Source organism: Nothoprocta perdicaria, unplaced genomic scaffold, assembly GCF_003342845.1.
Source record: "Nothoprocta perdicaria isolate Ctin4 unplaced genomic scaffold, notPer1 scaffold_11, whole genome shotgun sequence".
In the NCBI taxonomy this organism is placed as follows: domain Eukaryota; kingdom Metazoa; phylum Chordata; class Aves; order Tinamiformes; family Tinamidae; genus Nothoprocta; species Nothoprocta perdicaria.
Genome location: NW_020454205.1, coordinates 6006563 through 6026233, shown reverse-complemented (window position 1 = coordinate 6026233; position 19671 = coordinate 6006563). Strand labels below are relative to the sequence as shown.

Here is a 19671-nt window from a genome sequence, read left to right as displayed (position 1 = left end):
TGTGGGTTTTCTGTGCCACAGCGTCGTCTGTATGAATGTGAGCTTAAATGTGTGGAAATTCTGACATTTGGGTAAGAAATATAAAGTTGTTTTTAATTTTCTTCAAGTCAGCTCCTTCATAGATTGGTTGTCGGGTTTTGCCCAGTGCTCTGGTCTTTCCCAGTGCAACAGCAGGTACAAGATTTCTCAAGGTTAGGGGCTCGTTTGCGTCCACTGCATTGTGTCATTTTTTACGAACATGAGTGCCGGTAAGCTTGTAAATCTGATTACACACCCCGAAAAGGTGATTCGGAAGCAGCTACTGTGAACCAGGGATTTCCACCGGCTTGGCTTGGGTGCCACTGCCGTTGGCAGGACGGCCGCATACGGCTCTAACCTGCCGTCTCCGCACCACGTTCCTCAGCGAGGAGCACAGCGCAGACGTGGCCCTCCTGCAAGGCAGCTTCCTGGCAGCAGGCTGAGCCGAACTTTGCACCGCGGTAAGAGCTGCCCTGGGGTTTAGAAGGGTTTTTGACATGTTGAAGCACCGTTGGGCTCTTCAAGTCCGTGGCCTATGTTCCAACACCCCCTGGAACTGTGAAGCAGTACAAGCTGTACTTCTTCTTGGTGAGTCTGGACTCGTAACGTTCACCCAGGATGCAATATTTGGCCATGGCTCTGTGCTCTCTTGAGTAACAGTTGGCAGCCTTGGGGTGGTTGGTTACGTAGAACGAAGTACGCTATGGAGAAGATGACCAGAACTGAATTTCCTCACATGTTTCTACCTATTTCTACTGCATTACGTGAAACACAGAAAAATCTATGCCCACTAGTAGCGTTCAAGACCACAAATATATATTTTCTCCTCCATTACTTTGAGAGCATAAGGGGAAATTTGCAGCAATTTCAATGACTTGACATTTGTCACAACAAGAACAAAGGGAGTTCTGAAGCCGAGACGTGGCTGTCTCGGGTAACTGCCTTCTTTCCGAAGGGGTTATGAGCTACTGGTGACGCAAGCTGCCGCTACCAGAGCCCATTTCGTCGTGGCCTTATTTGATCGAGTGTGCTGCAACCCAAGTCACAGTCGTTTGGTTTAATTTTATAACATAAATATGATTTTTACGTCTATTACGTGTGGGTTACAAAACTTGGGAGCGATTGCATCTGCAGAGCTAAGAAAGCCTGAGGATAGGATTTTCATAGGAACCTGAGGGAATTTTCCTCAGTTCTACTCAACTGGCACTTGCAAACTTCATTCTTCACAGTTGTGTTTGAGCAACTTCCAGTTGTGCATTAGGCAACATGGCCAACATTTGTCACATGTTGTTTATTCTCTTATCTTCTCCCTAGGGGAGGGAGTGTATGTGCTGGAGAACTTTCCTTGGGGACTTAGGTTCCTTGGATCCCATAGAATTGCATGTAGAAATCTTGTCTCCATCACTGCCTTTTATCTTCTCATATGAACCTTGAAATTGGGTGGAATTTGGGTAGCTAGCCACAGTAGATGCCACTGGAAAAGCTCAGCCTTGTTTTTTAAATAGTCTGTGAAATCATTACAATACAAGGAGCAGTGATTTGAAGAGGTGTAATGCCAGTATTTCTTTTTTTGATTGCAAGTCAATTTATTGTACTGCAAGCTTGTAGGAGAGCTTTTTCTCCCTGTGCTAAGCAATAATGTACTTAATTAATAGTACCTCTTCTTGAGGAGCTGAAAACAATCATCCCTTTTCTTTGCCTGTTAAAATTTATCTAAGTTGTTTTGTAACCTAGTGTAGTCAAGCTGGGTGGCCTAATGCAGTCCTGCTTTGAATCTTTGAATTTAATCCCTTCAGCTGCATTAGGCTTTTCGATTAGACAACAAGGAAGTTAACTTCCAATAAAGGTATCGGACTGAGGCACATCTGTGCCATCTCGATGCATGATGAAACATTGTAATTGCAATAATAAAAGGTTTTCCATTCCAGGGAGCTACTAGTACATTTTCCTAAAGGTGCTTCTTGAACGGGATGGCTAATTTACGTTGAAGATATGCAGCTTGATGGAAATCTTACTCATGTTAAGGGCAAATATTCTGGGAATGACAATGAACCTCAGATGGCCTCAACTGAGATTACTAACAACGTTGGCAGTTATGGCAAAATGTGAGCTAGTGAGCACAATAAAATAAAGACCACAGCAACTGCTTGGTCTAAGACGTAGCTCTTACCTGAGGATGAACTTTATCTCCCCAGTAAACAAAAATAAACCCGTAATTTGGATACTTACTAAAAGCAGATTTTTTTTTTCTCCCATCATAAATGTGTTTGTTTCCCTGAACTGCGCACAATCATTTGAGGACAGCAGAAACTTGGTTTAAGCATATTCAGTTAATAAATCCAACTTCCACCTCCCTTTTTTTCACCTCTTTGAAACCAAAAAAAAAAAAAAAATGCTGAAACCTTTTGAGCAGTTCCAGCATTGAAAGCTCCAGCTTTGTCATCTTCCACTGTGTGGGTGAGGTGAGGTGCACACCATGTTTGTCCTGCTGAGACCCCTAATAATTTCCCTGACTTCATGTTTTTCCTTTCCAGTGCTTCGGCCCCAATGCAGCCTGCCAGGCTTCTCGCTGGCTGCAGGTGACCTCCCGGCCACACGGCCTGTGTTTCCCTGCCACTCCAGCAGCAACCACAGGGAACTCGCCCGGCGACGGCCGCGCATTTTGGCTGCAATTAATACAGCTTGGATTTCGTTTAGTAAATGGCTAGTGAAAAGCTGTCAATATTGGGACAAGCCCAATGGAAACACGTGTATTATCCAACAGAGGGAGATTTGTAAATCCTCTGGCCAGAAGCTAAAATTCTTCCTTAAGATTTTGAAAACCCCGTGAGAAGTTTGACCTTCCCTGTTCCTTAGGGCAGCTCCAAAAGTCTCAGCCCGTGGTATTCTAGGAGACTCGCAATGCTGACTTAATAGCTCTTTAGTTATTAGAGAATAAATGTTTGTGTTCTACAAGTTTAAATTATATTAGAAATTTTTATTAGCATGGCTTGGCAAAATCCACTGCTGACGAGCTCACTGGCCCCGGGTGAGGCCATTCTTGTGGTTTCTTAATGACATGCTCTGAAAGGATGCACTTTATGAGAATCTGGTGCCAGGTTTTGCATGTAATAAGAGGCGTTTACTATTTATTCATACCACTGCCGAGTGAAACAAGAAGTTTATATTGGATTTATGTGTTGTGTTCATCTGGCTTTTCCTTGCACTCAGCCTTTCTTGATAGTACCCAGTCTCTGCATATTGCTGGTGACAGCTTGGTTCTGGCATGTAATTACCAAAGTCTACTTTCTGTTGTCTTCTTTTTTTGTGAAATGTTCCCTTAGTACATTTGGCAAAACTGTCGCAACCCAAGATGAACTTGTGTGTGCTACAGAATGGATTTCCCCGCTGTCTGAAGCAGAATTAGGCCACCGGGGTAGCTTGCTTTTGCTACCCAAAGGCAATTCTTCATAGCACGGGCAAAATGTCTCAGAAGTTTCTTTCCCACAAGACTTGGTGAAACGCAGTCGTCATTGAAGTGTGATTCAGCTTGTTTTCTCTGTTGTTGTCGCGTGTTTATTTGCTTTGCAAACAACAAGTCCGCCTCTTTTTGCCTCCTCTGAAGCCGTGGTAGTGTGAAAAACCGATAGGGCGACGTACCCGGCGGGTGGGAGGAGGTGTGCGTGGTGGCAAAGTGGGGCTGGGAACAGGCTTTGGGACTCAAGTAACCTTTCTTAGGTGTCTTTCCACGTCCACAGCTGTTTGTTACCGAGATGGGGTGTTGGCTAGCAGTGGTGGGTTGCAGCTTCTCTGACCTGACGCTCTCTTTTCTCTCTGCAGTGGGCAAGCCTCACAAGTGCAACTACTGTGGCCGGAGCTACAAGCAGCGCAGCTCGCTGGAGGAGCACAAGGAACGCTGCCACAACTATCTGCAGAACGTCAGCATGGAGGCTGCCGGGCAGGTCATGAGTCACCACGGTGGGTGGAAACCATGTCTTGAGGCCTCTTGGACATGGCGCGTCTTCTGCGGGTGTTCTCCTCTATTTTGGTTGCCTTCCGTTGAGCTTTGGATCGCATCTTTCCATAGGACGCTTACTCAAGTATGCAGGAGGAGAAAAGATGGGGTAAACTGCGTTCTCCATCCAGTTTCACAGCAGAGTTCTTGCTCATTTTTATAAAGCTCGTATTTCACCTTTTTTTGTATGTATAGCTATGCCTACATAAAGGTGAAAGACAAGCAAACAAACAAAAAAAAAAATTCAAAACCACAAGTCACCTGTAAAAGGTCACCCTAAAAAATGAGCTATGGCATATGTGAAATATATGATCCTCCTTGCTCTCTTTTCTGATGGTGACTGATAATTACAGATGCGAAGAACAGTGAAGGTGTTCTTAAGTATTCACTCCTTAGAACAATAAAAATGTAGTACCATGTTCAATCAAAAAAAAAAAGTGGAGTAAAAGTAAAAAAATTCAGAGCAGAATGGAATTCAACGGTGTGGATGAAAGTAATAGATGAAAAAAGTTTATATGCATTTACATATGTTAGTAGTATTAATACACAAACACTGCATGTGTTAATACCCAGAAAGCCTGAAGATTGCCAAAAAGAGTATTGAACGAAGCAAATGGCAAATTGCATGAATTTGTTCTTTTAAAATTTGCGTAGCTATTGGTATGGAAATATGCTCAACATAATCTTGCAGACTGTAGGGTTGTAGATTTATCTGTAGCACTAAATAATAAATAGCACTTGTCCAAAAATTGTTACCCTTTCATTCAAAATAAGTATTTCTAAAATACTGCTAGAAGTCATGTCTTTTTTAATAATAGTCATTACAAGTTTGATATTTCAAGAGTTTTCAATCTTTTATTAATCAAAATATATATAAAAATTACATTCTATATTTTTCCAGAAAAAAAAGCACACATCTAGGAATACCAAAAAAGTAGATTAAAACTAAAAGAAAAGCAAAGGGGGGAAATTACTTTGTCTCATTTTGCTTTTAATTGTTGAGTGTAGTCATAAGGCTTCACTTTGAAATTAATTCTGCAAAAGCCTTGAAAGGTCATTTCTAAAAATGTTTAAAAAAAAGTGAAATAAAATGCATTCAACATTTCTAATATGGGCTAATTTTCAGTGAAAGAATCACTGACAATTTTAAAGACTACTTTTTCATGAAAATATTAATCCTGTTAAAGGCATTCAAAAAGTATGTAATGCATTTTCCAAAAATGTACAGACACCTCTATTAAGTAATTACTATCTTTTTAGCCACCTTGGAGGCTAAAATCAACCTTTAAAACCTAATGGATAACTTCAAAGGTGTTGAAGTTTGTGGTTAGCTACTTCTGGCCTCATGTTCTGCTTGTAAAAGTCAGAGAAGAGACTGGTTTCAGGTACCTGCAAACAGCTGTGTGCTCGGACTGTTGGCAGAGTGCTTAGTTGATGGAAGGCGTTTAACCACCTTCTCCTTTCACAACAAAATGATACGGTCTACACTCTGCAGAGGTGTAGTTGTCTGATTAGCTGGCTCGGTGGTGATTTCGGTCAGAAACAGGGACTTAAGAGTGAGGCACTTAAACGTCTCAAGTGAGTCTTCTCTGCAGAGTATAGTTGGGGCAGCTGGAATGTTTCCTAGTTCACATTATGGAGAATTGTCACAAATTCTACTCTGTTTCTAGGTTTATAATTGAGCTATTTATTAAAATTGGGTTCACTATTGTTGATACTGTACTTCTGAGGAAATGTAAAGCTTTTTCTAAGCTGATTAATGCTGTGACACAAAAGGTAAGTCCTTGACCTCATCTGCCCAAGGAAGCTGGGATGACTGAATTCACACTGATTCTTTTCTACCAGTTGAAGTTAAACCAGTGCAAACCCGATGTTAACAGTTATTTTATTTACTGCTTGACTGCCTTTGTGGTTAAAATACAAATGTTCACCCAGCCTCTTCCCTTTCCTTGACAAAATTAACTTAAAGCGGCACTTTGAATTTAGCTAATGTCTCTTTCTCCTCTTGGCAAATCTGCCTAAATCTCCCCCAGTGGACATTGAAGGGATATTGGATCCAGTCTCATCTCAGAGGCGTCTAGCTGGGGCACAGCAAGGGTAGGAGTGATGATGAGGTCCAAATCCCCTCCTGAAGCAGTGGCAGATCTCACCAGCCATCCCCGGTGCTCCTGCTTGAAAGCTGATTCTGGGAGATGTTTATAAGCAGCACTGGGTGCTGTTGGTTTATTTGGCATTGGGGTTAAGTTCTCCGAGTCTCTTTCCCAGGGTTTTCACAACATTTTATTTTTGCTGAGTGATGAGGGAGTGCCAGGTGGGAGGAGTAGGTGCTCTAGGCTCCATTTCCTAAGGCACGCAATCGAAGGCCGTCACGAGTGCCTTCAACAGAGCCCCAGGGCCGACACCGCTGGGCACGGGGCTGCTCTTGATGGTCTCCGTGGGGTGAGGAGGAGGAGACTTGAGTGTGAAATTTCTTTGGAGTCACCCCAAAGTGAGCTGAACTGAAATTCCTGCCCGAGGCCCTGCTGCCTCACGGAGTTGCCCTGCCTCATGGCTGCCTCCCTCGTAGGCCGCTCGCTGTGGGAGAGCTCTCCTCTTCTTGCCCTCATGTTCCCCTCTTGGCAGTCCTTGGCCCTGGAGGGAGAAAGGAGCCTGTGAAGTGTTGGCTAGCAGCATTTTGGGGTGACACAAGTGACAGTCTCTGACTGCCAAGAGCACAATCTTTGCGGAGAGGCATGGGGAGAAACGTTGAACACTAGCTGTGGTTTGCACCAACTGACAAGCTCTGCCCCATCTCCAGAAAGCAAAAACTCTAAGAGAGGTTCTTAAAATGGACTGGAAAAGCAACGTTCTTCCTGGGAGGAGGAGGAAGGCCCTCAGCTCCAGGCCAGGTGAGGGGGTAGGCCGGCTCCTCGTAGACCAGACTTGTGGCTTGTGTCCTGCCCTCTGCGGAGCTCCTCAAAACTTAGCTAAAATGCTGATCCCACCAGGGACTTCACACCAGTGGTCATGGGAATATCTCCTGTCATTTCTTCACGCACACACACTTTTACAAAATAGCAGTATTGTGAGGTTAGGAAAGGAAATTGAGGCTGATGGAGTAATGCTAATTTATAACAGCTTAGACTTCGTGCAGTGTCTGTTGTCTGTACACAGAAATATTTTTCAGCAAAATGCACACTGGCTGACTTTAAAAAAAAAAAACTTCCCCCCTGTTCTTCTGTCAGTGGAATAGCATAATTTTTCTAACAGTCTGCCTGATTTTTCATAAATGAAAAAAAAAACCAAAAACTTAAAAACAGCTCCAAGGTTAGCTCTCTAATTCAAACCTAGTGTCTTCAGAAGATGTGCTTTGTAGACAGGTTTGGGTACCAGGAGTTTGGACTCTGCAAGAATATTTGGTGTTAACTGCAGTGGAGGGTCTTAGAGGTGTTAAAGACAATGAACATCTGTGTGGGGATCAATCCTGCAGTCCGTCCTGCTCCTCAAGACCATTGCAGAGCAGAAGCATAGGCAAGAGTGGGCTTTTCATGCTCTAGGCACTTGATTTCTAGGGTAATAAAAACCTTCCTGGGCTGAGACAGTAGCTTCACAACACAAAATAAGTTGCTAGTTGTAACATGTCAGCTGTTCTTCGACAGCTTCTGCTACCCGAGGTAATGAAGTCCAATGAAATACAATGAAAAGGGAATTGTATTCACCGCAGAGCAAATGGGTGCACGTGAGCTGCTCCCACAAAGCAGCTGATTTGTGGTAACTTGTTTGTTGTGTCTGATGGGCTTGTGTTGGTTTTCCCCTTTTTTTTTTTATTTTGTTTTTCCTCAAAAACGATGCAGTCTGGGCTGGCTGACCTCTGCTTGTATATTTTTAAATGAGAGGCAAAACAAAAGTTTTAGATGAAAATTAATGTATCTGGACTTGGCAGTGTAATCTTTAGCGTAACACAGTTTCCGAATTGTGATATCTTACCTGTTTGCTCTCTATTTGCATGTGGTTTACATGTACATACCAACCAGGCTATTTTCATCTCTCCTTTCTCCCTGGAAATCTGCATAACAAAAAATATTCTGATAACTTATTCCCCTCATAACAGAAATACTGAGTAATTCAGTAATTCTTTTGCAAAAGTGCAGTGCCCTGGACTATGGAGTTGAGTTGATAGAAGAAGAACTTGCAGCATAAAACATGAAATAGTAGAAGAAAATGCTTTTATTTTTATTTATTTCATTTTACTTTTAATGGGTATCCAAGCAGAATCTTTGCCTGACTTACAGAAGAGCAGATGTCTTTTTTAGCACTATTCATTTTTCATGGAAGAAAGGTTTCAAATTCCATCGAGGAAATTTTATGCACATATGTCCAACAGTCTAATTAATTAATTATTATTTATTCTTCATAAGCCATACAAATGTTGTTTAATTTGGGACTAATTAGGTGGCTGTGAAAGTGCCTGGGAGGGTTTTGACTGATTTTTGTGGGCAGTATGCAAATGTAGCCCTGCAAAGGTGCCTTTAGCAAGTCTTTGCAGGAGGCATTTAGAGCCCTCTGCACCTCCCATAGAAAGCTGGCCCCTTGCAGTAAGGAGATATATCAAGGTCCACATGAATGCACTATTTTTGCTAAGTCAAAAGGACAGTTAGACACAAATTCCCGATGCAAATCAGTGCATATCATCTTTTCCTGTTTACTAAATCTCAATAAATACTTGGAGAACTAATGCAAATATCATTGGAGCCACCAAAGTACCTAAGTAACCTTAAAAAAAAAAAAAAAAAAGCCTTATCTATTTATAATACTCCAGACCTCCCAGTCTGTACTGGACATTAATTAGGTTACTGGAACACTGCATCCCATTTTGTAGCAATATTAGATTCATTTCATATTTGTGCTTTTTTCTTTCTCTTTATTTTCCCTGATGCCAGCAGGACTGCTTTGTAAATGAGAAACCATTGTGTTTCTCAGGGGGAGCATCCTGTACAAATAAAAAAGCAGCAGAGTAAATCATTTTATAGCATATGGTAGATTCTAAGCCTCAAAGTACTCAGATTCCCTAGCAGAAGAGGCATAAATGGAATCAAATGAATAAATTGCCATGTTTTCTTATTATAAATGTCTGAATTGAGAAGTTCACCTGAGCAGCTTCCCTGTTTTGTAATTGCCTGGTATTTGCTCTTCCTTACTAGACGGAGCACAAAGACGAAGCTTTTATCACCTCATTTTTCACATATTATGTGCTAGCAAACAGCTGCACGTTTAAGAACCGGGGAGCAATTATTCCATATTAGGCCTTTGAAGGTAGGGAGGTGACATGGGAGGAACATGGGCTGCTGGTGCTCGGTTACACCACAGTCTCAGGAGAACATACCTGCAATGAGAAATTCCATGAAGCTGCCACAGTGAGAGATGGGGGACAACTGGCAGGAGTGGAGGATTCGGTCCTTCTGCTTATGCTGCATGTGACTTCAATATTTATGTAATAAGCAAAATGCAATGGGACTCCCACAGCTTAGAAATTATGACAGGTCTTTGCTCAATCATCCTAATTTGTATTTCTCTATAAGGTGGATAACAATAGAAAAGAGACTCTATAGACTGTTTTTTCGAAAGCGCCGTGTACTGATATCTGTCTCCTTCTGACTGGGCTTTTTGTTTGTTAAGAAAAAAAACAATACTTTAATGAGTGCTGAAAGTTCAGCTTCTGCAAGCTGAAATGGCCCCAAAGTGATGAATTTTGAAGTTCTGGCTGTAGTTACTAAAAGGTGACTGTTGCTTCTTTGCCAGTTATGCTCATGCACTTTGCTTTATTTTACATTGCACTTGCTATGACAGTCAACAGGCCTCCAATGATTTGCGCCATCTGTGTAGACCAAACTTGTCTGATACAATTTTTTTGGTTTTATGTAGTACCTCCTATGGAAGATTGTAAGGAACAAGAGCCTGTGATGGACAACAATATTCCTCTGGTGCCTTTTGAGAGACCTGCTGTTATAGAGAAGCTGACAAGCAACATGGGAAAGCGTAAAAGCTCCACCCCACAGAAGTTTGTGGGTAAGCTTGAGAAACACATTTTATTTACAGTGGTACTAGGTATAGGTTGCTCGTAATTTGGAAATAGTTTAAAAAAAAAAAAAAGTGAAAAATGCCATTTGGAGAACTTGTTTCTGATGGGGAGGAAAAATAAACAAGATGCTTAAACAAGATGCTTAAATGATAGCAAAAAAATCCTGGAAGTGATTACAGTTTTGCTGGCCATATGCATTCAAAAGTGAGGACTATGAAAATGGCTTTTATAATCTTAATTTTTTGACCATACTATACCTTAGGTTCTTTTTAAACTTTTTTGTGGCTTTCAAGAATTAAACTTGTCATCTTTCCATTTCCTCATCTCTCTTCACTTGCAACTTACATTAAAATCTTAAGAGTTGGCAAGAAGTGGTGTGATAATACTGGCATGTGGAAATAAAATCATATAGCTCCCATCGAAAGCTGTGCAGTGTTCTGCACTAGATAAACTTCTTAATTCATGAATACAAAATGGACCATTTTTGATTATGATTTCAGGATCTTGGGCCCAAAGTTTGTTTTGCTTTGTGTATAGCTTAGAATAAGCTTAGAATCGTTCAGCTTGCAACGTAGAGAATTCTACTTGCACTGAGCTGTAGCTTCAAGCTTCTCTTCACGCTGGTGTGAAGGCCGTGTGAAACTTAGGAGAGGAGCTGGGGTATTACTGGGGTAAGTGGATGCTGCTGGACTGCAGAGCCCTGTCACGGCTGCTTTCTTGCTCGCTGTCTGGGAGGACAGGGGTACAGGTTTTAAGGCTGTCATGTTCTCCACCCGTCCGCTCTGACGACACCCACAGAGAGGTGTGAGGATCGCAAGCAGTTGAGACAGTCATTTTGAAAAGCTTTGCCCCTCAGCTGAATCCAGATTCAGCTGAATTAGTTAAATCCCTGCTGAAGATGGGTTTAAACTAACCCCCATGGTTTGGAGTTGTACACGACTAGCAGCGTGCTTCATCTCACCCAGGGGACACCGATGCACCGACCTGGCTGTTCCCACTCCAACCCCCCAAATATCAGTGCCTGGCCGTCTTCCCGGCACTGCTCAACATAGTTTTTCTTTGCTGTCCATTCTTTCCTGCCTCCTTTTAGGCCAAGGCTAGATCAGGAACAATCCAACTCACAAAAAGGTGGGAAAGCAGTAGTATATTCTTCATTGTTTTTAGTCCTCCTAAGATAAAAAGTTTAGTTTTTATTCTGATGTCTTTAGGGATCATCTGAAATGCATTACCATGTAGCTGATGAGCATAGAGAACTTGTGTTTAGATTTGTTTTGCCGCTGTTGCAAGCAATTAAAGACTGTTGGAGAGGGTGCAAAAAGGAGAAGCTGACTAGCCAGATCCAGCTGTGTGGGATCCTAAATGCAGCCCCTTCCGAACAGACTTGCAAGTTTTGATCAGCAGGGCAATATTTAGCCAAGCTGGCATTTCAGTTGGTGTGCTTAGACCTCCGAATCCCTACAGCCTTGAAAGGAAGAAGAGCAGTCTACTCCTCTTGCCTTTTCTTTCTTTTTTTCCTCAAGTTGTCCACTGATTCTGACCTGCATCTTTTTTTCCTGCAATATCTCTGCCAGGAATTGGAGGCTTTTTCTGTAAGGACTAGAGACTTTTTCCCTTCCCTCTGAAGTTCTGGAGCCTGCTCTCATAAGCAGTATCATTTATCCATTATAAATACACCTCACAGCTGAGGCAAATGGATTGCTAGATGGGTTAAATTGATTTAACTTTTGGAAACTGCACATGATGGATTTTCTTTTAGACTGAGAAGGTTATTTTATTTGCCCACTCGCATGTGATTGACCATATGTTGTTACTGTCTTTAAAGGTGAACTTACTGATCTGAAATGCTTGCATGAAACATGCTCTGGGAGATTATTATTCTCTTCAACAGGGTATACTTCACTGAAGATGAAGCTACTTGTTCTATAGAAACAATATATCATTTTGACTACTCTCTTTTTCTGAAGTTAGGAATTTAGGTTCTCATATGACATGGAGCTTCTTATTCAAATCCATTTGTAGGAAAAAAAGGAGTGTCTTACCGTATCTTATTTTTCTGCCTCTTTTATTCTTTCCTGGCATCACAGGGTGCAAGTGAAAGAGAGCAATGTCTTTCTCCTTCGCTGCTTTTTTTTTTTTTTTTTTTTTTTTACCATTGACCACACTTTTTTTCACATTTTCTCCTTGATGAGATTGCGTTCTGCTCTATCAGGAAGAACTTGTAATGGTTCTCTTGCTTGCAGGAAAATTTCTTGTGCATACTGCAAGCGTGGCACCTATCCAGAACAACTTAATGGTATTTATGAGAAGGTCATGTAAGCATAAGCTCAAATCTTTGCATGCTACGGCTATCAGTGCTTTACTGCTCTTTCTGATCAGCAGTCTCCAAGGGACCTTTGTTATGGATCACAGTCTTTCCTCTGGTTGAAATTGCAGAAGGATGGGAAGTAGCATACAGCAGAGAGAGTAAATTTTGGAGTGAGAGAGAGCTTGGTTATAGCTTCTGCTGAAGTAATAGTCTTTCTAAGCCTGTTGAAATAGGGGAGGCAGAAAATAAGATACACAGGAATGAATGCTAACTTTTGCCTCTTTTTTGAAAAAGAAAGAAGCAGACATACATCATGATGTGGATTCATGTGTTTTCAGCTTGAATGTGGTACTCGCTGTCACAGAGTGTCACCGAGGTTAAGAACTTGGCAGGATTCAAAGGAGTTCATGTGGCTTACGATAAGACCGTGGTTGTTCTAGTAAGAATTAAAAATATATAGGCAATCATCCTGCTGCAAAGGCACAGTCGACTCGTAGCTAATAGGGATCAAGAATAAAATTCACTCGGGTAAATTCTGTAACTGTTTTCTGTAAGGTTTCCTGTGTCTTTCTCTGAAGTGTCTGATATCCCTGTTGTCGTAGATGCTTGACAAGCTGGACTTCAGGTATCGTAGTACAGCAGTGCCCAAGGTCTTTGATCCAGCTGCAAATACCAGCTGGAGGGATTTTTTCCTCTTCTTTTATGGGATGCTGTGTGGTAAGCTGACCCTGATAAGGAGTGGTAGTTCTGCTTCATCAATACATGGGAAAGATCAGTGGAACTGAGAATAGGCTTGGGTAGATGACTGTGAAGTAGTTCCTTATGATTAGACATTTCACTAAAGAGAAGTTATTTAAAATTGAAAAACATGTCAAACCAGGCTGGATTGGTTTGCTAATGTTTCTTTTGAGCTCTGTGATTTATGCACCCCCACACGCCATGTTAGCTTTTATTTTATTTTTGTATGTCACACTCCATTTTTAAGGCTCCAGTGTCTTTGAAACTGGTTTGTAATTAAAGGAATGAATAATTCAGGTCACTGGCAATTTGCTGTTTGCTGTACTCTACTCTCTGGTGGAGTCACTAAATGTGGAAGATGAAAGGAATCAAAGCAAGGCCTGCAATGTTCCCCCAGGTTTTCCATAGAGAATAGATATTACTGATTGACCTGTCCCTCTAGCCTGCACGGGATTGTCAGCATATCTGGAGATTCAGTCAGGCTCCCTTTCCTCCAACATAGCCCCTTTCTCGAGCACAGGAGCTACGTGCAGGGCTAAGAAGAGGTGACAAGGACACCTCTTTATGTGGAGCAAAGGAACGGTTTTCTTTTCCATGTAAGGTGTTCTCCTGGTGAGCTGTATGCCTGACACTGCCGACGCAGGGAGGTGTAGGGGGTGCGTAAACCTGGTGTCTAATCAGAAGCACGTGAGCAGTGCTGAAGTGAGTAGGAATATTCACGTGCTTCACTTCAGACTTGCATGTAATTGCCTTGCTAATCAGGGCCAAGTTCCTAAGCCAGAGTGATGCACAATCTCCAAGGATAACCTGATTGTACCGTGCGCAATGTGAAATTATTTCTCTCTTTAAGGATCCCGTTATCATAAGCCACGCTAAGTGAAATGAACTATTTTAGACAAAAATAAAATGCTGAATGATAGCTCTGTTGAAATGTACTAATGCTAGTTGGAAGAGATTTGGGATTGCAGTTCTGTTTCGTTCTTATGTTGGTTTGTACGCCTTTTGTTCCAAGCAAATTTGGCAAAAAGTAATAGAAGATTTTAAAGTTACTGGATAGCCAAACTAGTTTTATGTAGCAACTTCCTGAATTGATTAACTTACAGTGCTGAGAAGTTTTACATAGTGAGGCGGTGAAAAGTAACAAAGACAATGAAACCCAAAGTTATTTATTAGTTTTTGTTAAGTCTGCTTCAAAAGAATTACAGTTAACTGGAATGTATGCATATATACACATGTGGAAGCGTGTATCTTTTACCCATATAGTTGTGTATGCATATGGTTTTCTATTTAAAAGGAAGAGTTATTGTAGGAACGTTCCTTGTACTGACACCCTAAAGCCACCGCTGGAAAAGCAGTGCTGCTGAGCTGAGCCCTGATGTCAGTAGCTGTAACTTGATTAAGCTCAGAGGAGGATCTGTGACACTCGGCGTCCCCAGTGACTAGCAGAATTCACCGGTGTGTGGTTTTGGTTTTGCATATCTGTAATGCCATTTATTTTAAAAGCTTACAGAGGTGTGAATTTGGATTCACACACTGATGAATCAGACAGCTTCCTCATCACTGTGTTATTTATGTATCCTAAGTCAATGGAAGTTGCTTTGGCTTGCACCAAATTAAACTAAGCCGTGCATGTTTCCATGCCTGAGAGACATTGCCCCATGCCTAAAGAGACCCTGGAAGTTTGGGGGAGTGTATTTTTGTTGTTGTGTAGAGATTGGTGGTTTTTACTCCGGGTAGTTGGGGTAAGGGGTTTTCTTGTTTATTTTGGGAAGGGTAAAATGCAAAAAAAAAAAAAAAGTCATTCTGATGCTAAATGCAAGGTATTGAGGTCAACCTTGCAGTGATGTTGCTACAGCCTGTGGAGACATGTAGCCACTTCGCTGCTAGCAATGGCTGAAGCATCTATACCTCGTGCAACTGAAGATGTGCTAGGACCTTATGAGGCCCATAAATCCTCTGCTTAGATTTCTCAGTACGCAGCCCTGCTGTAAGGAATGAGCCACCCTGGGGAGCACGTGGCGTTCCCCCTCCTTTAGCTCCAGGAGAGTGTGTCCAGTGTTCCAACCCGCAGAGCTCTGTCGGCCTCAGTGGTACAATCCCATTTCCTCATAGTTGTCCTCCCTTGAGGCATGGGCAGGAAGGAGGCACAGGGAGGTTTGGAGTTGGTCTGGAATTCAGTGCAGCTGCTTTACCTGGAATAAAAAGAACTTCTAGCAAGTTTGCTATTTGGCCATTTCACAGCTGGAACTTCATAGGAGGTCAGGAAATAAATGGAAGGAGAGTAACTTTGGACTCTCTAATGAATTTCACTTAAAGTTGGAGGACTTCTGCTGTCCCCACCCCTCCCCTTTACTGTGAAACGTTGAAGTGACGGTACTGATTTTCCTCTTTCATTTGCTCTTGTGCCACAGGTGAAAAGCTCATGAGATTTGGCTATCCAGACCTTCACTTTGATATGAACTTAACCTACGAGAAGGAGGCTGAGCTGATGCAGTCTCACATGATGGACCAAGCCATCAACAATGCAATCACCTACCTTGGAGCTGAGGCACTTCACCCCCTGATGCAGCACACACCAAGCACAATCGCAGAGGTGGCCCCGGTCATCAGCTCAGCTTACGCTCAGGTCTATCATCCTAACAGGATAGAGAGGCCCATCAGCAGGGAAACGGCTGACAGTCACGAGAACAACATGGATGGCCCCATCTCCCTCATCAGACCAAAGAGTCGAACCCAGGATCGAGAGGGCTCCCCCAGCAATAGCTGCCTGGATTCTACTGACTCAGAGAGCAGCCACGAAGACCGCCAGTCCTACCAAGGAAACTCTGCCTTAAATCCCAAGAGAAAGCCAAGCCCGGCTTATATGAAGGAGGACGCCAAGGCTTTGGATGCTGCGAAAGCTTCTAAGGGCTCTTTAAAGGATATCTACAAAGTCATCAACGGAGAAGGGGAGCAGATTAGGGCTTTCAAGTGCGAGCACTGTCGCGTTCTTTTCCTAGACCATGTCATGTACACCATCCACATGGGCTGCCACGGCTACCGGGACCCGCTAGAGTGCAACATCTGTGGCTACCGGAGCCAGGACCGCTATGAGTTCTCGTCGCACATTGTCCGAGGGGAGCACACATTCCATTAGGCCTTCTCATCCAAAGGGGACTCTTATGAAGTAGACAAAAAAAACAAAAACAAACAAAAAAAAAACTGCACATGAAGAAATACTGCACTTACAATCCCACTTTTCCTCAGACATTGATACATCTATTTTGTTGTTGTTGCTGTTGTTGTTGTTGCTGTTTAATTATTATTAACCTTATTTTTGTGGACCCAACCTCAGTTGCTCTGCCCGGCTTAAGAAAGGAAAGAAGGAAGGGAAGGGATAAAAGAGGGGGTTGCTGTCACTTTTGGCTGAGTGACCTGACTTGCTTTCTGTGGGAATGGAGAGGCAGGCCGTTTCTGTCACAGTTAGCTGTGTCTCGTGTCCTATTTTGGGATATTGCTCAACTCTGCTAGGTGCTTTAAAGTCGTGATGAGATGCCACTCCTTGATAATTTCAGACAAATAGGTAGGAACATTTCAGAGGAGAGCCTTTTTCAAGCGTATAGATACGGTGTGGGGTTTGGTGGCTGGAGAAGAGTGGAGAGGGACTTTATTTTACAGAATGAACAATTATTTTTAAAGCAAAACTGTTTAGCGCTAGGGATTTAGGAGCACGAATCAAAGTCAATATTCCTCTGAAGACGACTTTGTAGGGTGAGCTGTTTCCTGGGTTCGGTGTGTATTGCTCCTCAAGAATGTACAAAAATGTATGTCTAACACTGTAGCACATAACAGCAGTTTAGTTTCATAAGTCCAAGGGCCTTCTGTGGTAAGTTTGAGGCTCTGTATTTTTATTTTTCTTAACTTATGAAGCACCTTTTATAGAATTGTTGATTTGCTCTTACTCCATGCCTGTGTGTTGACTCACCGGCTTCTTAGAGACCCTTGGGAGCCTTACTTACTTAGTTGCACCCTATGTTTTAAGAAATAGCATTTACAAATAACGTTTTAACCTTGCTCCTAGGACAGTAAGTGGCCTAGGAGTGGGTGAGAGAGTCTGTAGTTTACTCAAGAGGTTCTGCTGCTCTTCTAAAATAATTTGTTTTAAAATTGCGGATTTTAAAATGACAAAAGTACTAGTAGCAAAGTGTTCTTTAAATATAATTATATATCTATATATACCTATATAAATACTTTCTCATTCTATTATCACAGTGTTAACCTCTTGGCAGCAGCCTAAACTAAGACTTGCAGCTGGGAAAACACTAGGAGCCAGATCGTCGGCCAACGTTAATCCTCTTAGCTCCATTGAGTTTAATGGAACTAATCCAACTACTTCAGCTACATCAGGATCTGAGCCTTGATCATTTTTTCTCATGTTAACGTTGTTTGCTAGTTTGCTGATGCAGTGACTTCCTTTTGTTTTTAAATCATCAATTCTGCTTTAATTTAGGGGTGGAAGTGCGAATTTTGCTGGATATCCTTGGCTCTTGGAGAGCGTGCAAGCCCTTCAAACAAGCAGATTGCAAACAATCTCCCCAACTTCGTTAGAAAGTGATATATGAGATACAGATGCTGTGCTTTAATTTGGATTTATAGATATCATCTTTGTTCATAATTTATAAACTTCACTGTAGAGAACGCAAACAAAAAATAAATTCCAGAGCAATTTCTTGAACTACAGACTGGAGGACAGAGGGGGAAAAAATATATATATATTCCTCTCTATCTCTCCCAATAAATAACAAATCCAGCAACCAGCCTGCAGGTTGCATCACTGAAAACTGGGCTTAAACCTGTGCGACAGATTGCCACTGAAGCCCAACTGTTTGTACCGATCACTATGGAATTGTTTTTGTTTGGCAACAAGAGCACAGCTTAAGAATGGCAAGATCTGCATGTGGGCTTAACCCCTTCCGTGCCAGCAGTCTCCCTCTGCTCCGTGAGACCCTATCAAAAGCACGAAGTTACAGAAGTGTAAAAAAGAGAGGAAGATGGGGCCATAATGAGTTCCCATCTGCTCCCTCCAATCTGCGTGCTCTGTGCACATGCCAGTTTGCTGTTCGTTTTGAGGGTGCTGTTTTTTTTTTCTTCTTCCCTTCCTAGACCTGGAGCGTTTGAAAGTAGGAGCTGAGTGGTATTGATTGAAATCTTTTTACGGTGACATTCTTGGCAGCTAGAACCTGAGTTGAGAAAGGATACAGTAGATCATGGCCAGATTACCTGATGACTGCTTCCCAGCACTGAAATGCTATTAAGTAGGAGCTGGTAAAGTCTTGCAGTAGCCTATTAATTATAATACAATATGGAGAGAAATGTCATCTTGTATAATCTAAGAGCTATCAAGGCTGGGAATATATAGGCCTTGGAGAGACAGATTTAAAGACCTATTCCCAACATTGTTCTTAATGTCATAGGCTTCCTCCCCTCCTTTTTTTTCATATGAATATAGAGGAAGTTCAGGCCAGTGAAGCGCTGCCTCCTCCAGACCCTTCTGCTTTTTGGGGCTTGGTGCAGAGGAGTTTGTCCAGCAGATAAAGGGGAGATGCTGGAGGGCATCACTCCTACTCTGGCTGATTCGCTATGACTATGGAGGTTGGCTTAGGAAGCAGCTGACCGTGTTCTGCATCATCCTAGACCTAGGGAAGGGGGAAAGATTAAATTTCAGCTACGTTCTGAAGTGAGGTTTGTGCCCACATTTATTTTAGTGTTTAAATCCTGCTTAGTATTGCTGTGGAGAGAGAGAAGTTGAATAAGACAGTCCCAGCTCTCGAGTTGGAGGCCTGCTTGATATAGGAGAATTTGCTGGAGAGTTTTGCTTCCATCAGCTTGCTCCTGTGCAGAAGTGTGCACAACTGGGGCCTCAGAGAAATTTTTTTCTTGCGTGCCCTCTGCAGATTTCTAAGAAAAGCTCTTGAGTTTTGTCAAATTCATTAGTCATTCAAAGCGTACTAAGAATTTTAGCAGATAATCCTTGGCCTGCAGATGCATTTGTTCTAAGTATCTGGTGTTTGAAAGTGAACCTGGCTGATTTTTATTGGACTCTCTCGAATTCTTGGAATCAGATTTCCAGTTAAAAATGTACATTTGCAAATTTAGATTTGGCTTCCTGTGATCATTCCCCATTTTCATTAAAAAAAAAGCCATTTCTGCAAACATCCCTGCCAGTAAATCCTTTCAGTTCATTTTACATCAAAAAAAAAAAAAAAAAAAGGCAAGATTCTGACTCAGTTTAAATTAGTACAAGCCTATTAATTTAAATAGAAGTGTGATTGCTTATTCTGCTCTTGATATGATCCATATTCTTGGAGCAAAGGGCATTATCTATATATCTGCTGCTATGGCCAATGAATTTTACAGCCACCTTTCTTTGCAATCAGTTAGAAATGCACATCAAATATATAGGATTTTTCAGTAAAGCCAGCATTTTGCTCAGTAATTTATGGGATTGAAACAATTTTATTCTCCTTAAAACGTGCTTCCATCTATGAAGTGATGTGAAAGGTGCCTAGGCATGAACTT

General features: G+C 42.0%; 1 protein-coding gene across 1 annotated transcript in view; it reads left to right on the top strand.

Annotated features, from left to right (window-relative positions):
- The window catches only part of IKZF2 (IKAROS family zinc finger 2), a 48455-nt gene extending 31594 nt beyond the window's left edge, over nt 1-16861 (top strand). Inside the window, exons 4-6 of the mRNA XM_026049600.1 lie at nt 3838-3975; nt 9914-10057; nt 15525-16861. Of these exons, the coding sequence (XP_025905385.1) occupies nt 3838-3975; nt 9914-10057; nt 15525-16249 (1007 nt within the window). The 3' untranslated portion in view covers nt 16250-16861. The remainder of the gene's footprint in view (nt 1-3837; nt 3976-9913; nt 10058-15524) is intronic.
- Nucleotides 16862-19671: the final 2810 nt, after the last annotated feature.